Source organism: Lactuca serriola, chromosome 8, assembly GCF_051521515.1.
Source record: "Lactuca serriola cultivar US96UC23 chromosome 8, Lser_US96UC23_V15, whole genome shotgun sequence".
Taxonomy (NCBI): domain Eukaryota; kingdom Viridiplantae; phylum Streptophyta; class Magnoliopsida; order Asterales; family Asteraceae; genus Lactuca; species Lactuca serriola.
The window spans coordinates 15076800-15094845 of NC_136415.1; the positions used below are offsets into that span (position 1 = coordinate 15076800).

Below are 18046 nucleotides of genomic sequence, written 5' to 3' on the forward strand. Positions count from 1 at the left end.
TATTTCATGTTTAATTTAATTTTCTCAAATTAATTCTGGTTAGTCTTTCTCGAACTTGCTATATTTATTATATTGGGGCACATTTCCATTAACACGTGATAGCAATCTATAACTTTCGCAACAATTATAACAAAGTACTTTTTTAAATCTATTAATAGTAGCATATATAGTTTCTTCCTTGATACAAATATTTCACCGGCCTTCTATACTATACAGCATTCTGTAACTTTTGCAACAATTATAATAGATACTTCTTTTACTATAAATAGTAGCATTTAATTTCTTCCCTACAAATAGCATGTATTTTCGATAACAAGAAGTCACTTTTATCACAACTTGCCACTTATAGCAAAGTTCTGTGTGGCTGGTGTTTTATGTAAATGGACGTGATGCACACCGCCCTAGATCTCTCTATTCCTTTATCTATGAACCTTTTTAATTCAATTTTTTATTTTTACATTATAAATAAAACCTTCGTTAATCATCTAAATTTATCATAACCAAAAATCCAAATTTATCACAACCTTTGGTTAATGTTTCTTTTAATCTCAAATGGGACAAAAAAATAAATCCAATTGGTTTTAGACTTGTACAACATGCACAACCAAAAAATTAAAAATTACTCTGAGGATCTGCAAGAAGGTCTACAAGAAAATAAAAAAATAAATTAAAAATTACTCTGGGTCTGAAGGGTCTACAAGAAGATAAAAAATAAGAACTTATATCCAGAATTATATGCAAAAAAAATATGAAAACATCTTCTGGCGTCGACCGTTCGCACAACCAAAAAATTAAAAATTACTCTGAGGGTCTACAGAAAGATAAAAAAATAAGAACTTATATCCAAAAATATATGAAAAAAAAATATGAAAACATCTTCTGGCGTCGAGGGACCAGAATTATATGCAAAAAGATATGAAAACATATTCTGACGTCGAGGGAATTGCATGTATAGAGATTTAAAAAAGAATCGATTTGATCCAAATCATAATCTATATGGGGTTTCCAAAAATCTTAAATATTTGATATTTTTTAAGCTTTTAAGTATTTAATTTTATGTTATGCATTTTTTATTTCAATTAATGAAATTTTAAAATTTTATTTAAATTTGAATATTTAAATATTAAAATGTTTAAATAAATAAGACATGGCAACCATTCTTTATAATCTACACTAGTATTTAAGATTTTCAAAATCATTAATTAATCATTCACTCACGGTAATAAAATATTGTTTTTTTTTGTTAGTTAACTTCTCGTTTGAGCATATTGAACTCCATACAACATACGTATGAGATTCGGATCCCTAACTTGCCATTGCACTGTACGAGAATTTAGGAGCCATTGCACTATACGAGAATGTAGGAATGAAAACTTATAGGTGGTTCACATTGAAGACTGTTTTTGTGAATCCAGATTTTGAATGATGTCGTTCTTATGAATTTATGAACTCAAACTCAACCGTTTTTTTCTCGATTTCATTAATGGAGGTTAAGCATTTTTTTGATGGTTTACTGCCTTAATATATCACATTTGAAACCACTCAAAGATGTTGATTTAAGTTGGTAGTTATGGTGCCATTGTTACCACACTCCAATATATACCACACACTAGGAATGGTTAACCATGAAAAGATGAAAGAGAAAGAAGAGAGATAGAAAGAGGGAGGAAGAGTGAGGGAGACGGGAGCATGGCTAATTCTTGCCGCACATTCATCAAACCGTGCGGTACAAACCATGGAGATGGATGGTGTTCAATGTGGTAAAACATGTCACTTTATTTTTACCACTCCACTCCTCGTCTGACATGTTGAAAGTGATGTTTTCTGAAAAGATTTGATAATTTTGATGGTTGTAGAAAAATTAAATAACTAATTTTATTTTATTAACCGGCAAATCTAATTTACTTCCAATTTTATTTATGTCTCAGATAGAACTTGAACGTTTGACTTCGAACCATTTGGTTGAAAACCTTTTTGTAGTAAATAATTATATACATAGAGAACAATTACTTATTTTTAAACTAAAGTTTGGGTAAAACGATATGAATCAACAACTTATTCCTAGGGGCGTTCATTATTTGGATAAAATCTAATTGTTTAATTGGACAATTTGGTTTGGATATTCGGATTTTTGGATTGATTTTCAACAAAATCGAATTATTATTTTGGATTTCGGATTGGTTTTAGTTTATAAAATAGGAACCGAATAGTCCAAAAGAACCGAAAAACAATTTATTATTTATTTATTTTAATATTTCTATAATTATTTATTAATTTTATAATTTATTTTTTCAAATAGGTTTAAAACGTTTTGCCTAATAAAAGCATAAATACAAATTTTCTTTCAAAAGTTTTGTCTATGAAATATTTAACCATAATATACCTTCTTAGTAGTTTATAAATTTTAAATCACAACTAAATAATTTATTTTTGTTTCTTATGTAAAATTGGATAATATTATAACTATACGTTGTGTTAAAATGTTTCAGTTTTTTAAAACCGAATTATAAAAACCAATCCAACCGAATTGTAATTGAATCTGATTGGGTCGGATTTGAATTTAGTTTAGACTATTCGGATTCATGTTTTGAAAACCGCAACCAGATCAGATCGAACCGATCCATTCAAACGAACACTCCTACTTATTCCTTCCTCACAAGTAAAATGAGTAGTGATAAGTTGAATTCTGGTTGTATATGATAGCATATCGTTACTCATTAAACATTGAACTTACCCGTTTTACAACTCCATGACAAGTAGCGAATGAGTGGATCTTTAGAAGATTATGTTTACATGGTAAGAAGAGAAAGTACAAAGATTTGGATGAGTAGGCACACAAGTATCTCCAGTTTAGGTAGTTGGATTATATATATATATATATATATATATATATATATATATATATATATATATATATATATATATATATATATATATATACACACACACACTCATTGAGGCTACAAGGCTTTGTATAGTTAGTTGGTAGACTTTTACATTTTTGTTAATGCTTGAGACCGATTACAAATTATATTAGATTACTTACCGATACGTTGTGATTACAAGGGTGAAGCCAAAGTTTTGATTGAAATATTAAACAAATAATTGGGCATGCATGTCATCTAGGAAATGGGGGTGTTACTATGCTGTTGTGAAAACACCAAATACTATCTACACTATGTAAATTGGAGATACGATAAAAAGAGCAATGCATGTATTGTCCCCAGAAGAAGAGTGGTAAGATAAGATATTATAGATTGTTAATTAAGGTTATACAAGTGGGGAAGAATAGATGGAAATTAAGTGCATACCCTATAGTATATATTACCAATAGATTATAACAAAAGTATGCTTAGAAATATAAACCCTACAAAATATGTCACCTACATTACATAGGGCTTGAAACAGATTTACATGTCCATTTTAATAGGATCTATCTCTTGGCTTTGGTTTTGGTAGTTTTCCAGTATGACATTACAGTTATTCAAGGTACGCGAGTCCAAAAGACCATGATTCCAAATCTTAATCATGAATAACCTCCAACACCTACCGTTGCGTTACACCAAAATATTACTTTTTTTATTTTATTTTATGTATATTATCCAGAATATATTAATAAAATAGAGTAAATCACATTTTTGGTCCCTGAGTATTGCTGATTTTTTTCAATTTTAGTCCCAAAAAGTTTTTCTTTTGCAATTTTGATCCCAAAAAAGTCATTCTACTTTGAACAGGGACCAAAAACATTACAAGAACCTCAAGTAAGGACCAAAAAAAAAAACTTTTTGGGATATGCTCAGGGGCGAAAAATGTAATTTTACTGAATAAGAGATGATAAATGGAAAAGCTACCAGAGAAGTGATGGGGCCTGGACAAGGTCTTGTCCATGCAATTTAGAAAATGCCTCGCATGCCCATGGAATATGGCCGTCTGCTAGCACCCTGAGGCCATCATAATTCATAAATAAATAAACAATTTCCAATAAATGCCAAATGGTGGCATATAATAACACAAAAAAAATTGTGTATGTTTGAATTTTGAAAAAAAAAAATGTAGACTAAATTACCGTTGTTTTCTCACAAATGAGTTCCATAAGTGCATCATTTGCTTCTCGTCTTTTGAAACATCCACAAAGTCATCAAGCATCTGAAAAACATGAAAATAAATGTTGCAAAAAAACAGAGGAAGATTTCAAAAACTGGACCAAACTTGTGATTTTGAGTAAAGCAAAGGGACCAAATGTGTAATTTACTCTAATTAAATTTATCGACTCAAGGACCAATATTCCAACAAAATGAAACCACAAGGACTGGACAAATTTGTAATAAAAACAGAACTTGGGACTAAATCTGTCATATTTGAGTATACCACAGGGACCAAACTTGTAATTTACTCCGAATTGGAATTTGGACATACATACCCTTCTGTCTTCAAGATCAGCAACATCATCATCAACTTCATCTTCACTGTCTCGCTCAGCAAACACTTGCTCCAATGCCATTGGCTTTTAAAACCACAAATAAAATAAAAAGTAATAACCACCATTGACCATATACTCCATAGTAAATGCAAAATGCAAATAATTACTTTCACCAACAAAGAAAAAAAAAATCTAGTAACCTGAGCTCTATGCGAGTGAAAAAACTGCCTCTTCTGCAACAGGGCTCGGCTGCAACAAAAGACACAATTCATATATAAAAACTTATATATTTTTTTTTCTCCAAATAATATATTAATTGAGCATATAGAAATATGCAAATGCTTGTACTTTCTAGGGTCAGATCTTTCAGCAGATAACTTTCTTGTTTTTGCAAATTGTAGCATAGGAGGTTGAAGGTTGTTTTCAGGTACTGATTGGACGGATTCCAGTTCAGCAAACGAGTGACACGTGGCACTTGCATCTGGACTACATGTGTCATGTTCCATACACTCAGCTACACCTACAATTATAAATACAATCAACCAAATTTAAATCACCTATTATAGCAACATACTTACATTTCTTTATTGATAATAGCAATGTACTTTATTTGTTATATATTGCTAGTATGGAAATGTAAGTATGTTGCTATTATGGGTAAAAATAGAATATATATATATATATATATATATATATATATATATATATATATATATATATATATATATATATTGTCTACATTTGGTAAAAACAAGTAAAGTACATTGCTATTTCCTGCAATTTGCCCTATAAAGAATAGACAAAAGGAAGTCATACAATCTGTGTTGTCTATGAGCTCATTGAGAGTTGCAGACATGGCTGAATCCAGCACAAGTGGATGCACATGTTTTGCATTTTGAGTTGGGGCCTTTGGTTTCCTATGTCTCGCAGACTTATAGCTGTACATAAATGTTTTTTATATAATTAATTAACAATTATCTCTAAGTGCAAAAAATGACAAAATTAAAATCTTAAAGCTTACCAATAGAAAAACATTTGCTGTTTTGGATCAACATTTTCTGGAATAATCTGAGCAAACATTTATTTTCCAAAATAGGTGTTACACAACATCAACAAAAGAGTATAAAAGTTGTATCCTAACTAACCTCAGAACTGCATATATCAGTCCTCATAGATACAATCACAACTTGATAATCTTCAGTAACCTACATATTCATATTATTATGAAGGTAAATATTTTATAACAACAAGAATTTCTGAAAGATTCATGAAATTTACAAACCCAAAATTCATAACGGAAGAGATCATGTGATGAAGTTAAGTGAAATCTCAGGCCCTAAAAGACATTATCAACAAACAATCAGACCCTAATAAGCATAAAATATAAGTATGGAGTAAATAATATATATAGAGAGCTATATCTACCTTGTAACTTGCACATTTCACCAAACAGAATGGACACGAAAAATCCTCTGTCACTGCAGATTTGGCATGGATTTTATAGAATTAAGAGCATCAGAAATGACATGGTAAAAAAAAGTGTCAAGAAATTCATCTACCTTCAGTCCTCTGCAGCATATTGTTGTAGTACTTGTAGTTAAAAATAACATTTCCAGACCTCAACCTGAAAGTAAATACATAAAAAAATTCTAAGGAACTAATAAATATAACAGTAAATATCTAAATGAAGAAATGCCAAATATAAACTACCTCATAATACCAGGTCTAGGGGTATCATTATATGAATACATGTCATAGGGAGACATATTTTTAGCCCCAACCTCTTCTGCTGAAACAATGACTTGTACTTGCTGCAATATGCTCTTTAGCAACCATAAAATGAATTGAGCAGTAGGAACAAAATCAGTAATTAAACTAAGAAAAAAAAAAAGTGTTCTTGACAAGAAGCAAAGAGTTAAGAGCAAACCTACCACAGCTTCAGAATTATATGGGAAGTGAAAAGATACACATTTTCCTCCATCCAAACAACTCAACTGCAAAATCAAACCCTCATGATGAGAATCTAGAAGATAGAGGAGCAAAAAAGATGAACCATCCCTTATATTGTTAATTAGCCCTTATTCCATTAAATATATTGTTAAATCATAGCAAACTTGTTAAATATGGGAAAAAACTACTTTCATGTATATCAGAATACAAGTAGAATATGTTATTTACAAAAATAATGCATAGAATGTTCATGGATTTTCACTGACATCACTCTTCACTAACTTTACTTGATACCAAGTGTTTATACACACCAGCAGACATACCTTCATAAAGCAGGACTGCATAATAACAGTTGACATCATCTCAGCTCTTCCCCCTAAACTTAATGTTGGAGATTTTTCCCATGAAGATTGAAGTAAATCCATTGGAATCTTCCCAAATAAGCAATAACCCACACGATTCACTGTCAAGCACGTAAAAAATATATATATCAGAATACAAGTAGTAAGAAGATTACCCATCTATAGCACATCTTACATGAGGCAGAAAACATGTGGTCCTCTGTTAGATCAATCCCTTGAAGATTTGTGGTATCAGCTGCAAAAGTAGATCAAAATTCAAAATTGTAACAAGCTTATACACATTAATTCTCCAAATGTAACCAAACTTAGAAACAGTGTCATACCACAGCTAACCAACAACACAGCAAGAGAGCCAGATTTAACCTCTGTTGATAGTTTATTCATCTCAGGGAGAATAAATTTTGCTGAACTTGTGTTGTCGGCCCCACCAAAAGCTGTCAATTTACATGCTCGATTGAAGCGATATACAGTTGTACACTGTGTCTAGAAATCAGAAAGAAAAAAAAAAAAAAATTGCTCATTTGGCATCATAGAAGGCATAAAAAGTAAAGAAAAGAAGGTTTCACCCAAAAGTAAAAGTTGATAGCAATACCTCCACATTTGTAGTAGAGACTGCTCTTGCCAACAACATGTACATAGGAAAAAGACTCTGAGTTTGCAGCCCATCATTAGTAGCACCAGATATGGATACTGATATTTGTACCCTACAATAAACAGAAGCGATGCAAATATCTTTAAAAAAATTATGGAATAAATCTAGAAGGTCTATTCAGTAATGAAAACAGCACATGGCCATCAGTACAATTAGTTGTGAGTATTATGTTGCAAATCTTGCCTTCTTTTCTGTTTTGCTTGTAATTTGTAGTGCAGACATCTTTGTAGAAATGATGGCTGCAAGAAACCATCCATCCATTAGAAACACAAACATATCAATGAATTATAGCCTAAAAGATAGGCAAACAGAAGATGAAGGGGAGAAGAGAAGAGAAGAGAGAAAGATAGGAAAAATGAGAAAGTCACATTTCTAACAGCACGTCGTTGAAGAATGTTGTATAGTTCTACAGGCTTGCAATAAACTGAAAGGCTTTCTTCAGCTGCAGTTTGCTCTTCCTGAGACAAATGAGCACGAGCTTCATGGCGGCACATCGGATCTGAGCATCTAGAGTAACTGCAATTGCAAACAGATTTCTTGTTCCATGAATTTGAATTTGCATATCTTTGTTCATGCACCACGCAATACATTGTAAGCTTCAGAAAGCACGAGGTACTCAAAAGGACAGACAAATAGATGTATGCAATTGCAATGTAAAGAGTATGCCTGTTCCATGATCACCTAAAATGAAAAATGGAATGAATACACTACACCCATGAAAGGAAAAACCCAAAGGCTATCAAATTTAAGAATCTCATACACAGTTCTAAACAATTCTTAGTTATACAGATAGAGGACATAGAATAGCCTGAAATGGAAGGTGCAGTACGTGGTTTCACGAGCAACTAAAGATATGCCGGGCATTCTTGTTAGACACTCCTGAATTGCAACCCCATACTTATCTGCACCTCTGTGGGGAAAGTCAGTTTAAGCCCCTGCACACCTGCATTGAATATATCCTAGTGAATTAGTCATGTTTCAAGCGAATAATTGAATGGCAAAAAAATGATCATTACATAATCTCTGCATGTGTTTCTTCTTGTTTCATATCACCAATTGTTCTGATGACATAAAACAGAGTCACATGGTGTACCTTAAAGAAATTTAGTTCTAGTAAATTACTGAAGGTTCAAATATCACCCATCCATACCATATACAAACGGATGCAAAATGAATGACATTTTTACAGTTGCTAAAACTTTCCACTTTGAGACTAACGCACTACTGTAATCAATGAAGCATAGGTGAAAATTTATACCGACCATTTATCTTCTTAAAAATATCTCAGTTAGTTCCAAAAACTGCATTCTCGTCTCTCTTAAATACTTAATGATCAATTAGGTAAAGCAACGGAAACTGTAACGAATTAAACGCAAATTAAACAATTCCGTAATTGAAATCAAGGAAACAGGGAAATCTCGACCTTATTCTCTGCATCTTACGTAAAAACACTACGAACATCGAACACAGGATCGTTGATCAATATCAATAATTAATGTATTCAGCTGTTATTAATCTAGAAAATCGACAAAAACAAGGAGCAAAACTGATATGAATTGGAAAATTGAAGATTTTATAGTACCTTATATGTATGTTAAGAGCCCTAATTTGTTTGAGGGGAAGAAGGAAAGCAAGTTTGGGGAAGACTTGCAGAGTTTAAAAAAGCAACGGCGTCTTTGACTATTATCACGGTATGATTATGTCACCAATGTTTTAGGAAAATCATTTCATCTATCTTATCAATTTATGACATATGTCAAAAAGCTTATGTTATATAAATATGTTTTTGTTTTTTTAGAAAATTTTAAATTTTTGATAAGTTTTAGTTTGAGTAAAATTCATGAATGGTCCGTATGGTTTGGGGTAATTTATATATTTGGTCCCTAACTTATTTTTTTAACTCGAAAGGTTTTTACTGTTTGTTTTTGTTACATGTTTGGTCTCTATTTTACTTAAAAAGATTATTTTGTCATTGATTTTTTTAATTTATTTGAATAAACACACCCCAACCTTACTTCTACCTCATCTTACTTTACCTTACCTACTCCACTTTATTTAAATAAATTAAAAAACCAAGGGCAAAATAGTTTTTTTAGGTAAGATAGGGACCAAGCACACAACAAAAACAAATTGTAGGGAACTTCCGAGTTATAAATATAAGTTAGGGACCAAACATGCAAATTACCCAAACTATAAGGATCATTCGTGTAATTTACTCTTTTAGTTTTAGTCCTTTTTTCCAATGAAAAATCCTAAAAGCTGACTAACATTGACAAGTCAGGGTTAAAGGGTGGTTAATGTGACATCACATAACATTGATAATTCAAGGTTGAAGGATGGTTAATGTGACATCACATGACACATCAACGGTTATTCTTACCTTAAGAAAATCATTTTTTTTAGGGGGGGGGGGGGGGGGGGGGGAGAGAGAAAAAAAGGGAAGGGGAACTCGAACCCATGACCTCCCACTCCCAAGGCAATCAACTTAGACAAACTCCAACCAACTACTAAAACACTTAATAAAATGGTATTTTCATTCCAATCAATCTTTAGAAAACACTATTTTAGTGTTTGGGAAAGCTTTACACACCAAATATGAAGGCCAAATTATATGGCCTCTAAAAAACATCATTTTAGTGTTTAACTGTAATACAAACTCTATTTTAGTGTTAAAACAATCACCAATTTAGTGTTTTATGCTTGGAGTTGCTCTTATGTGTTGTTTTTTTTTCTACAGATCTTATTGTCCTCTTTTGTCTGTGTCGCGCAGACTACGTGCATATATTAGCCTTTGTAGACTGTTTGTTTTTTTTAATACTACAAACCTAAAAATATATGTGCGCCCTTTTTTTGGCGCAAATGTGGACCAGACTCTTCTAACATCTCCAAACATCTTCTAACCTAAAAACACACATATATCTTTACTTTTTTAGTTTTTTTAATTTAAATTTATTCAAACTTTATTAATGATATACAATCTGAAAAAAAAAAAAAAAAAAAAAAAAAAAAAAAAAAAAAGGTTACACTACGTTAAAAAAATGTTCGACGACACAAACATGATATTTTTGACAAATTTATAAATAAATATTTATTAAAAATAATGGTCATTAAAATTGTTTATATAAATATAAAAAAATCTTAATATATTATTATATTTTTGTGCCAAATTTTATAAAACATTATTTAATACCTTATCGTCAATTTCTTGGGAAAATATTTATGGTACGTTTTTAATTGATTTAATTGAAAAAATCGAAGTTTTATTTCAATCCATTTATGTATCAAATTCTTTGATTCCTAATGACAATGTTTAGGTATAACTTTGCGACCAAAATTGTTGGATTTTATCAAATATATATGTTAATTCGTATCATTTTTATTTTCACTTTTTATACAATAATACATAAAAGTTGATATAGATTTGTTAATTACTTATAAAAAAGTCATAAAAATATTAATAAATCAGTCTATTTAGATTTTAGTTTATTTTAATAACCTGAAGATGTTAAAAAAACAAACAGTTTTTTTTTTCAAACTGCAGACATTTGGTCCACATTTTCTACTGTAAAGGTCTACAGATGTGGTCCGCATATTGCAAACATTTTGCTTTAGAAAAAACAAACATTACCTTAGCCAATTGTGCTACACACCTTTCTATCATTTCTTCATTCATAATTTTTATTAGAGAAATCTCTAGTAAAGTTTCAAAATTTAGCAAAGTTACTTGCCTTGAGAGAGGGATGTCACGAGTTTGTGTCGCCCTCCTTCGATTTCTCCCAAAAAAAATGTTTTTTTAAGTAAGGAAGGGCAATGATGTGGCATGCCACATCAACCACCCTTCCACCTTGGCGTACCACCTCAGTAGGTTAAACTAAAAGAAAAAAAAAAAAAAATGTTAAACTGAAAATGTTAGTCGGTTTTCAGGACTTTCTTTCATAAAAAGATAATAGACAAAATTGCAAAAATTGTCCATGTGGTTAGCTAAATTATATGGTTTTGGTCAAAAAGTTTTAGTGATGTATTGTGGTCCAAACATTGGATATTTTTATTGTTTTTGGTCTCTAATCTCTATACACTTAAAAAGATGATTATGCCCTTATAATTTATATTTTTCATTATCTTTAATTACTGAAATACATAAAACTTATTTACTTTATATTTTTTTAACTTAAAACAAAAAAATAGAAAAGGGCTCACCCATCCCATTTCTCTTTCCCTCTCTATCAACAAAAAGCACTTACGTCATTTCTCTGTCATCATCGTTCCCTACCACTATCCGTCGCCGACCACCTCTATTTCCCTCACCCTTACCCCCATGTCTCATTCATTAACCCGATAAAAGTTCACCAGTGACCACCACACCATCGTTCACCACCACTATCAGTCGTCATCCACCTCATCCTCACTGTCCTCTTTCCCCCTGTCTCTTCGGAAATCACTCACAAAGCTGAAAACCACTATTAGCATATCCCCCGTCTTGCCCAGATCTAAACCAAGTACCCAAATCGATGCAAGGGGTGCTTAAACCCATAAATTAAACCCCACCCCCAACATCCTCTCTGCTATGTCTCACCGGAAACCACTGATAACCACCATTCTTTCCTGAAACTACCGCCAATGCCATCATTATCGTTGAGGAACCGTCATAGAAAACCAATGAAGTCGTCCTTACCCTTGATCGGCGTTGTCAGCTACCCAAAGCACCTTCACTGTCATCCAATGGCCTTTATCACCTCCACAACCTCTATCTCCATCTGTTATAGCCTTATGCACGAGCATAAACCTTCACCATCCCACCAAAAGCACCCTTCCACCTTCGAGCATCACCTCAATCGAAAACCACTACATAGCAACACTCACCAGGTAGGGGTGTTCACGGGGCGGTTCGGTTTGGATAGTAATAAAATTGTGAACCGTGACCGCGGGGCAGGTACCTCATGCGCACTAACCGAAACCGAACCGTATTGACAAAAAAACCGAACCGGACCGATCCGTATGAAAGCAGGTAACCACAGTTCGGTTCACGGGTACCCGGTAAAATATAAAAAATTAAATTAAATTGAAACTACAAACTCCATTTTAGTTATCTCTTTTCTTAAAATTAGTAAGTCAAAGAGTTTAAAAAAAAACATAATGAAGTTTAAATATTATATCTTATAATTTGTATAATAAATACAATAATAAAAATAACAAGAAAATCAAATGAGTTTAAAATTACAAAATTGAAGTTGTCGATATGGATTTTTGTTTAGGTTATTGAACTGGTAGATCAATCAAAACAATACTAATGAAATACTATTTTTTTTACTTATATATATATATATATATATATATATATATATATATATATATATATATATATATATATATTATCAAACGGTTCGGTTCGGGTATCCGCGGATACCTAAATATGAAAACCAAAAACCGACCCGTTGATATCCGGTTTTTTCGGTTTCGGATTGGCCGGTTCGGCTCGGTTTTTCGGTTTTGCGATTTTTTTGTACACCCCTATCACCAGGCCTCCATATTCACCATATGTTGTCATCATCGGGCCTCCTTTCAGCGATTAGGGTTTTCAGCCGCCACCACTAGCTACATCTGAACTTCGATAATCTCCAATCTGGACCGAGAAGGGTAAACAAGATATCTCCATCGAAGAAGGGAAAGCCTAACGTTTTTTTGCCTCTTTCTTTTGCTGGTACAACCATTGGAGAAAGCGAATGGCATGGCGATGGTCTAATAATGACGGTGGTGGTGTCCGAAAAGTGGGTCTAATGGTGGTGGATCTTGAGGGGGACGATTTGTGGTTATTGGACGATTCTTGGCTCTTGGAATGCACAGTGGTTTTTTTACAGGATATAAAGATATAGGGAAGAAGAGGTGGGTGGGTGGGATTTTTATCTTTTATTTATTTTTAATTAGAATAATAATAAAATAGTTAAAAGAAATTAAAAAACAATAATTTAATGGCATATTCGTCATTTGAAGTATGGTATAGACCAAAAAATTCAAACCATAAAGACCAAAATCAGACAAGGTATTCAAAATTGGACTACTAATGCACCACTAAACTTTTTTGGACTAGAGTCGTAGAATTTTGACAATCATAGGGACCATTTTTGCAATTTTATCAAGATTTAGACTAAAACGTAAAGTGAACCAAAATTTTGAGACTTTCTGCAAAAGAAAACATCAAGTACATTTTATTAATGTCGTTGTTGAAAAAGAATCCGCGATACATAAAAAAAATTAAGGAGAAACAATGCAGACTCTTTTACAATGGCAACACCAATATGCATTGTCAATGAAAGAAACAATATATAGGTTGATACGAATATGCATTGTCAATGAAAGAAACAATATTTAGGTTGACACCAATATAAACGACATGATGCTTATATGGTTTATAATTTTTTTTCTAGCTACTATATATAATGACATTAAAGAATATACCTACGTAATGATATTGCTTATAACTTTTTTTTTCTAGCTCCTATATATGAGTAATAACATTATAGCATTTGCAATTCTTTATTATATATTCTCATATAATTATTTTAAAATCTAAGGGTTGTTTGGTTCACTGGAATCGAAAGGAATTGGAATTTAATTCCATAACTTTCCTATGTTTGGTTCAAGTTTTGAGAAGAAATTGGATTCTTAAATGTGCCTAACTTTCCTTCCATTGAGAGAAAATAAATTTCATCTAAAAGATAAGGAAATTTAAATTCCTTTAAGTGGGAATATTGAAGATTACCATATTACCCTTTTCATTTTTAACATTAAATATAAAAAACCTCCGTCACTACTCGTGACCACCTCCACCACAACTTTTGCCACCACTACCCAGCATCTCCACCACCACACACCATCTCCACTACCATCCACCACCACCACCACTAACTGTCACCACTGATGTCGTCGCCACTACCACCCAACACTACCACCACTTCGTTACCACCACCACCATCACCATCGCTGATACCACTAACACCACCACCACCCATAACATTCGTTACCACCTACACCACCACCCTACCACCATCATTGTTACTACTAACTCTATCATCACCACCACTACCTCTATTGCCACCACCACGACCACCATCGTCGCCGCCGCCCGCACCCACCACCGCCGACATCCACCATTACCACGGCTGCCACTAACACCCATCGCCACAACCACGACTGCATCTACCATCAACACTAGTGATGCCACTACCACCACCACCTCCACCTTCGTCACCACCACACATTGCCGCCATCACCACCATCGTCGCTCCTGCCACCATCGCCGCCGCCACCACCACCGTTTACTATTTTTATAATTTATATAATATATATTTACATATAATTATAAAACAAAGTAAAAGTAAGCAAAAGCAAAGAAGGGTAGTTTTAGCATTTTACACTATTCCAATTTCATATTCCGGCAACTAAACAAAATATAAAATTGGATTCAAATTTCATTTACTGCTAACCAAACAGAATATTGAATTGGATTCCAATTCAAGACAGATTCTAATTCCTTCCAAAACATTCTGTGAACCAAATGCCGCCTAAAAGTTTATTAATTATAAAAGTTAGATATTTTATATTTACAAAAAAAAAAAAAAAAAAAAAAAAATTAACTAGAAATTTTTATTATATCAAACTATCCAAATCCATATCAATATTCCATAAAAATCAGAACACATTTAGCAAATAAACAAATTTAACGAAAGATAACGACGTATAAAATAAATATATCCTTTTTTCAAAAGCCATTGTTAATTTTTTTTTTTTATTTTGTATCTGTAACCTAAAATAAATAAAGATAGCACCGAGTATTATTTATCAATATGTAAAATAATTGATATAGGGCATTTATCTTTCTGTTAACTAACGTTTTTGATAAATAAGTTTAATTTAAAAACCCTTGTATTAAATTTAAACCGGGTATTTTCGTCGTAGAATTAAAAAGACGATCATTTCAACTCTTCCGGTGTATTATTATTATAAGTCTATAATTAAGATGGTTGACTAAGTCGGCTAAGGTCAAATAATAGTAATTCAAAACAAGATGTCCTTAATTACTCCTTATCATCATCTAAGTTATTGATAGATATGACACTCTTAAATTAGAGTTGTATTATATTCTAATGTTTTATGTCGTTTGACTTATACGCCTATATATACATGAATTCATGTATTTGAATGTCTGTAGAAAGAAAGAGAGATCTAGAGAGAGGGCTGCGGGGAACTTAATAATGACAGGGCAATCATCCAGATGTACACATAGTGCTGGTCATAGCTCAATTAGAACTTACAGTTTTGAGCTTTATGGCGAGAGGATTGATCCAAACTTAAGTCAAAGTCATGAGAAAGTTAAAGAAGAAGATCAATATCTGTGTAGCAATGGTAATTCATTTAATAGACCATGCAAGAATAGAAGAGCTTTTAGTTTTAAGCTCTTTAGCGAGAAGATTGATCCAAACCTGAATCAAAGTAATGAGAAATTAAAGATAGAAGATGATCATAACCATCGATTTCTTAATGGCAATGGCAATTCACTCCGTAGGTCCAGTATTAGCATGGGTATTTTAGATGCATGCAACTATGACCCGGATTTCATGGATAATGGGTATCTGTCGGATGGGCTTCCTAATGGATCTAGCCACTACATCCATGATAAGAAGAAAGGTTTGTTTTTCATCAGAATCAATCTAACTAGTGCATTATGTTGTAATGTGATTATTCTTTTTGATGATGTGTACGTTTTCTCTTTAATTGCATGTGGGTCTTGATCTGTTCAAAGCACACAATGTGTTCATTAATTTAAGTTGGATCTTCATATATACAAGTGCATTTATAAGAATAACATAATGATGCTATGCTAACATAAAGAAAAAAATCTCTAAATTAAACATCTTTCTTATGTATGTACATTAATCTAGCTATATTTTCATTGATCAGGGTTGCCATGGACAAGAGATGAGCACAAATCATTCTTGATGGGTTTAGAAAAGCTTGGAAAAGGTGACTGGAGAGGGATTTCGAAGAATTACGTGAAAACAAGAACCCCAACTCAAGTCGCTAGCCATGCCCAGAAGTATTTCATCAGAATCAAAGCACACGAGAAAGGAAAACGCAGATCAAGTATGTTTGATATGCCCAACCACTCGGTATTTAACTACTTCTAAAAGCTTGCATCTTTCTCCTGAGATCTTAAATTTGTCTTGAACTTTTGATATGTAAACCTTAATAAATGGAAGTATAGAGCTTTTTTTCCTTTGAAAAAGCTGATTTAAGATAAGCCAACTATTGTTGAGTTGTTTCAGAAAGATTGTTACTTGTAGATTAACGCGCGAGTCAATTTATTCAAAAATTATTATTATTTTACTCCTTTTTTATCGTTTAATATTTTATAATATACTAATAATCTATAATATTTGTGTTAACAAGAATTGGATATGTTACTTAACATACTTAAAGTGTACATTCATTAAAAAACAAACATGTATTTCATATTAGTTTTATTTGAAATAAGATCAATATACATAAAAGTAGAATAAAATTATATAAGCTAAAAATGACCTGAAATTGAAGTAAATGTTTGTGTTATAGTGACATATCTTCATGTGCTATGTTGCCAAGTCGGCATATAATTGACACAAAAAAGTTGGAACGAAATCCAAAGGAATTAAGATTTTCACGCTTGGTTGACAAACATAAGTTAGAACGAAATTCAATTCCTTTAATTTGTTATGTTCTGTTTGGTTTACCAAGATCCTCTCAAAATTATTAGTCTAAATTATCTTAAGTGAAAAATACCCTTTTTTTTCCTTTTAATTTGTGAAGCTATTTTTATAATCTAATTATATTAACATCAAAATACATATTTTTTTTTGGAATGGCGGAAATCAAAATACATATATTAATTTCATAAACATCAATAAAAGTAATACGATGTCTTTAAAACACATGATTTTTTGATAAAATAATAAAGCTTTCCACCACCAACTATACCTTCGAGCTATAAATTGTTATATCCAAAGTTTTGGAAAAAAAAAATCGTTCGACAATTAGAGCTCTTAGCTTTTGAGTTAAACAAAGAGTTTCAAATCCAAAAATAATTCAATTAACATTTAGAAAAAAAAAATCGTATAATTCATCTGTTTTCCAAAAATAATTCACCATTTATTAATATGCATAAAAAAAATTGTTATCAATTGAGAAGCTTAACTGATGCAGTTGACATTAAAATTTGGATGATTCTTAACTTTTGATACTTATAGTTTTGAAAAATTACTTTATCATCATTATAATTCAATTTTAATTTATATCCATATTTTCTTTTATGTAATTTTACATATTTCAAAATCTTTCAGTACTTGTGACGATCATTTTATACAAATAAAAGTTATTGTTTCCAGCTTCTAGCTTTGTTGAACACACCCGTAATCTAGATAACTTCATCTGTTTTCCAACCAAACACGTTCCGAAAGAAATTTCTCATTTCAATTCCTTCAAAAAAATCCAACATTTATGGACAAAACATGCCCTAAATCTCTATTGCTTATTAGGATTGGAAATCTATATATGCCCAACTTCATGTTATTTTTATTATTTTATAGTTTTTAGTGTAAAAAATTATGATGTATGTTACTATGTACACTCGTA

At 31.9% G+C, this 18046-nt stretch overlaps 1 protein-coding gene across 4 annotated transcripts; it reads right to left on the bottom strand.

Moving 5' to 3' along the window:
* Window positions 1–3231: 3231 nt before the first annotated feature.
* On the bottom strand, window positions 3232–9110 carry LOC145066553 (polycomb group protein EMBRYONIC FLOWER 2-like). Of its 4 annotated transcripts, none has more exons than XM_079013845.1 (22): window positions 8967–9110; window positions 8214–8327; window positions 7753–7900; window positions 7568–7623; window positions 7325–7436; window positions 7056–7215; window positions 6908–6967; window positions 6694–6833; window positions 6352–6414; window positions 6131–6243; window positions 5980–6044; window positions 5846–5898; window positions 5703–5756; window positions 5566–5625; window positions 5442–5488; window positions 5237–5358; window positions 4769–4940; window positions 4621–4669; window positions 4421–4504; window positions 4067–4146; window positions 3852–3941; window positions 3232–3546 (listed from the first exon to the last, which is right to left on the bottom strand). In XM_079013845.1, the coding sequence occupies exons 2-22, from the start codon at window positions 8246–8248 to the stop codon at window positions 3411–3413; spliced, it is 1899 nt and encodes a 632-aa protein (XP_078869971.1). In that variant the 5' UTR covers window positions 8249–8327; window positions 8967–9110; the 3' UTR covers window positions 3232–3410. The 4 variants fall into 4 exon arrangements, with proteins under 4 accessions (XP_078869971.1, XP_078869969.1, XP_078869972.1 ...); XM_079013843.1 differs by having other exon boundaries at window positions 7753–8065; window positions 8967–9075; XM_079013846.1 differs by lacking the exon at window positions 8967–9110 and adding an exon at window positions 8808–8914.
* Window positions 9111–18046: the final 8936 nt, after the last annotated feature.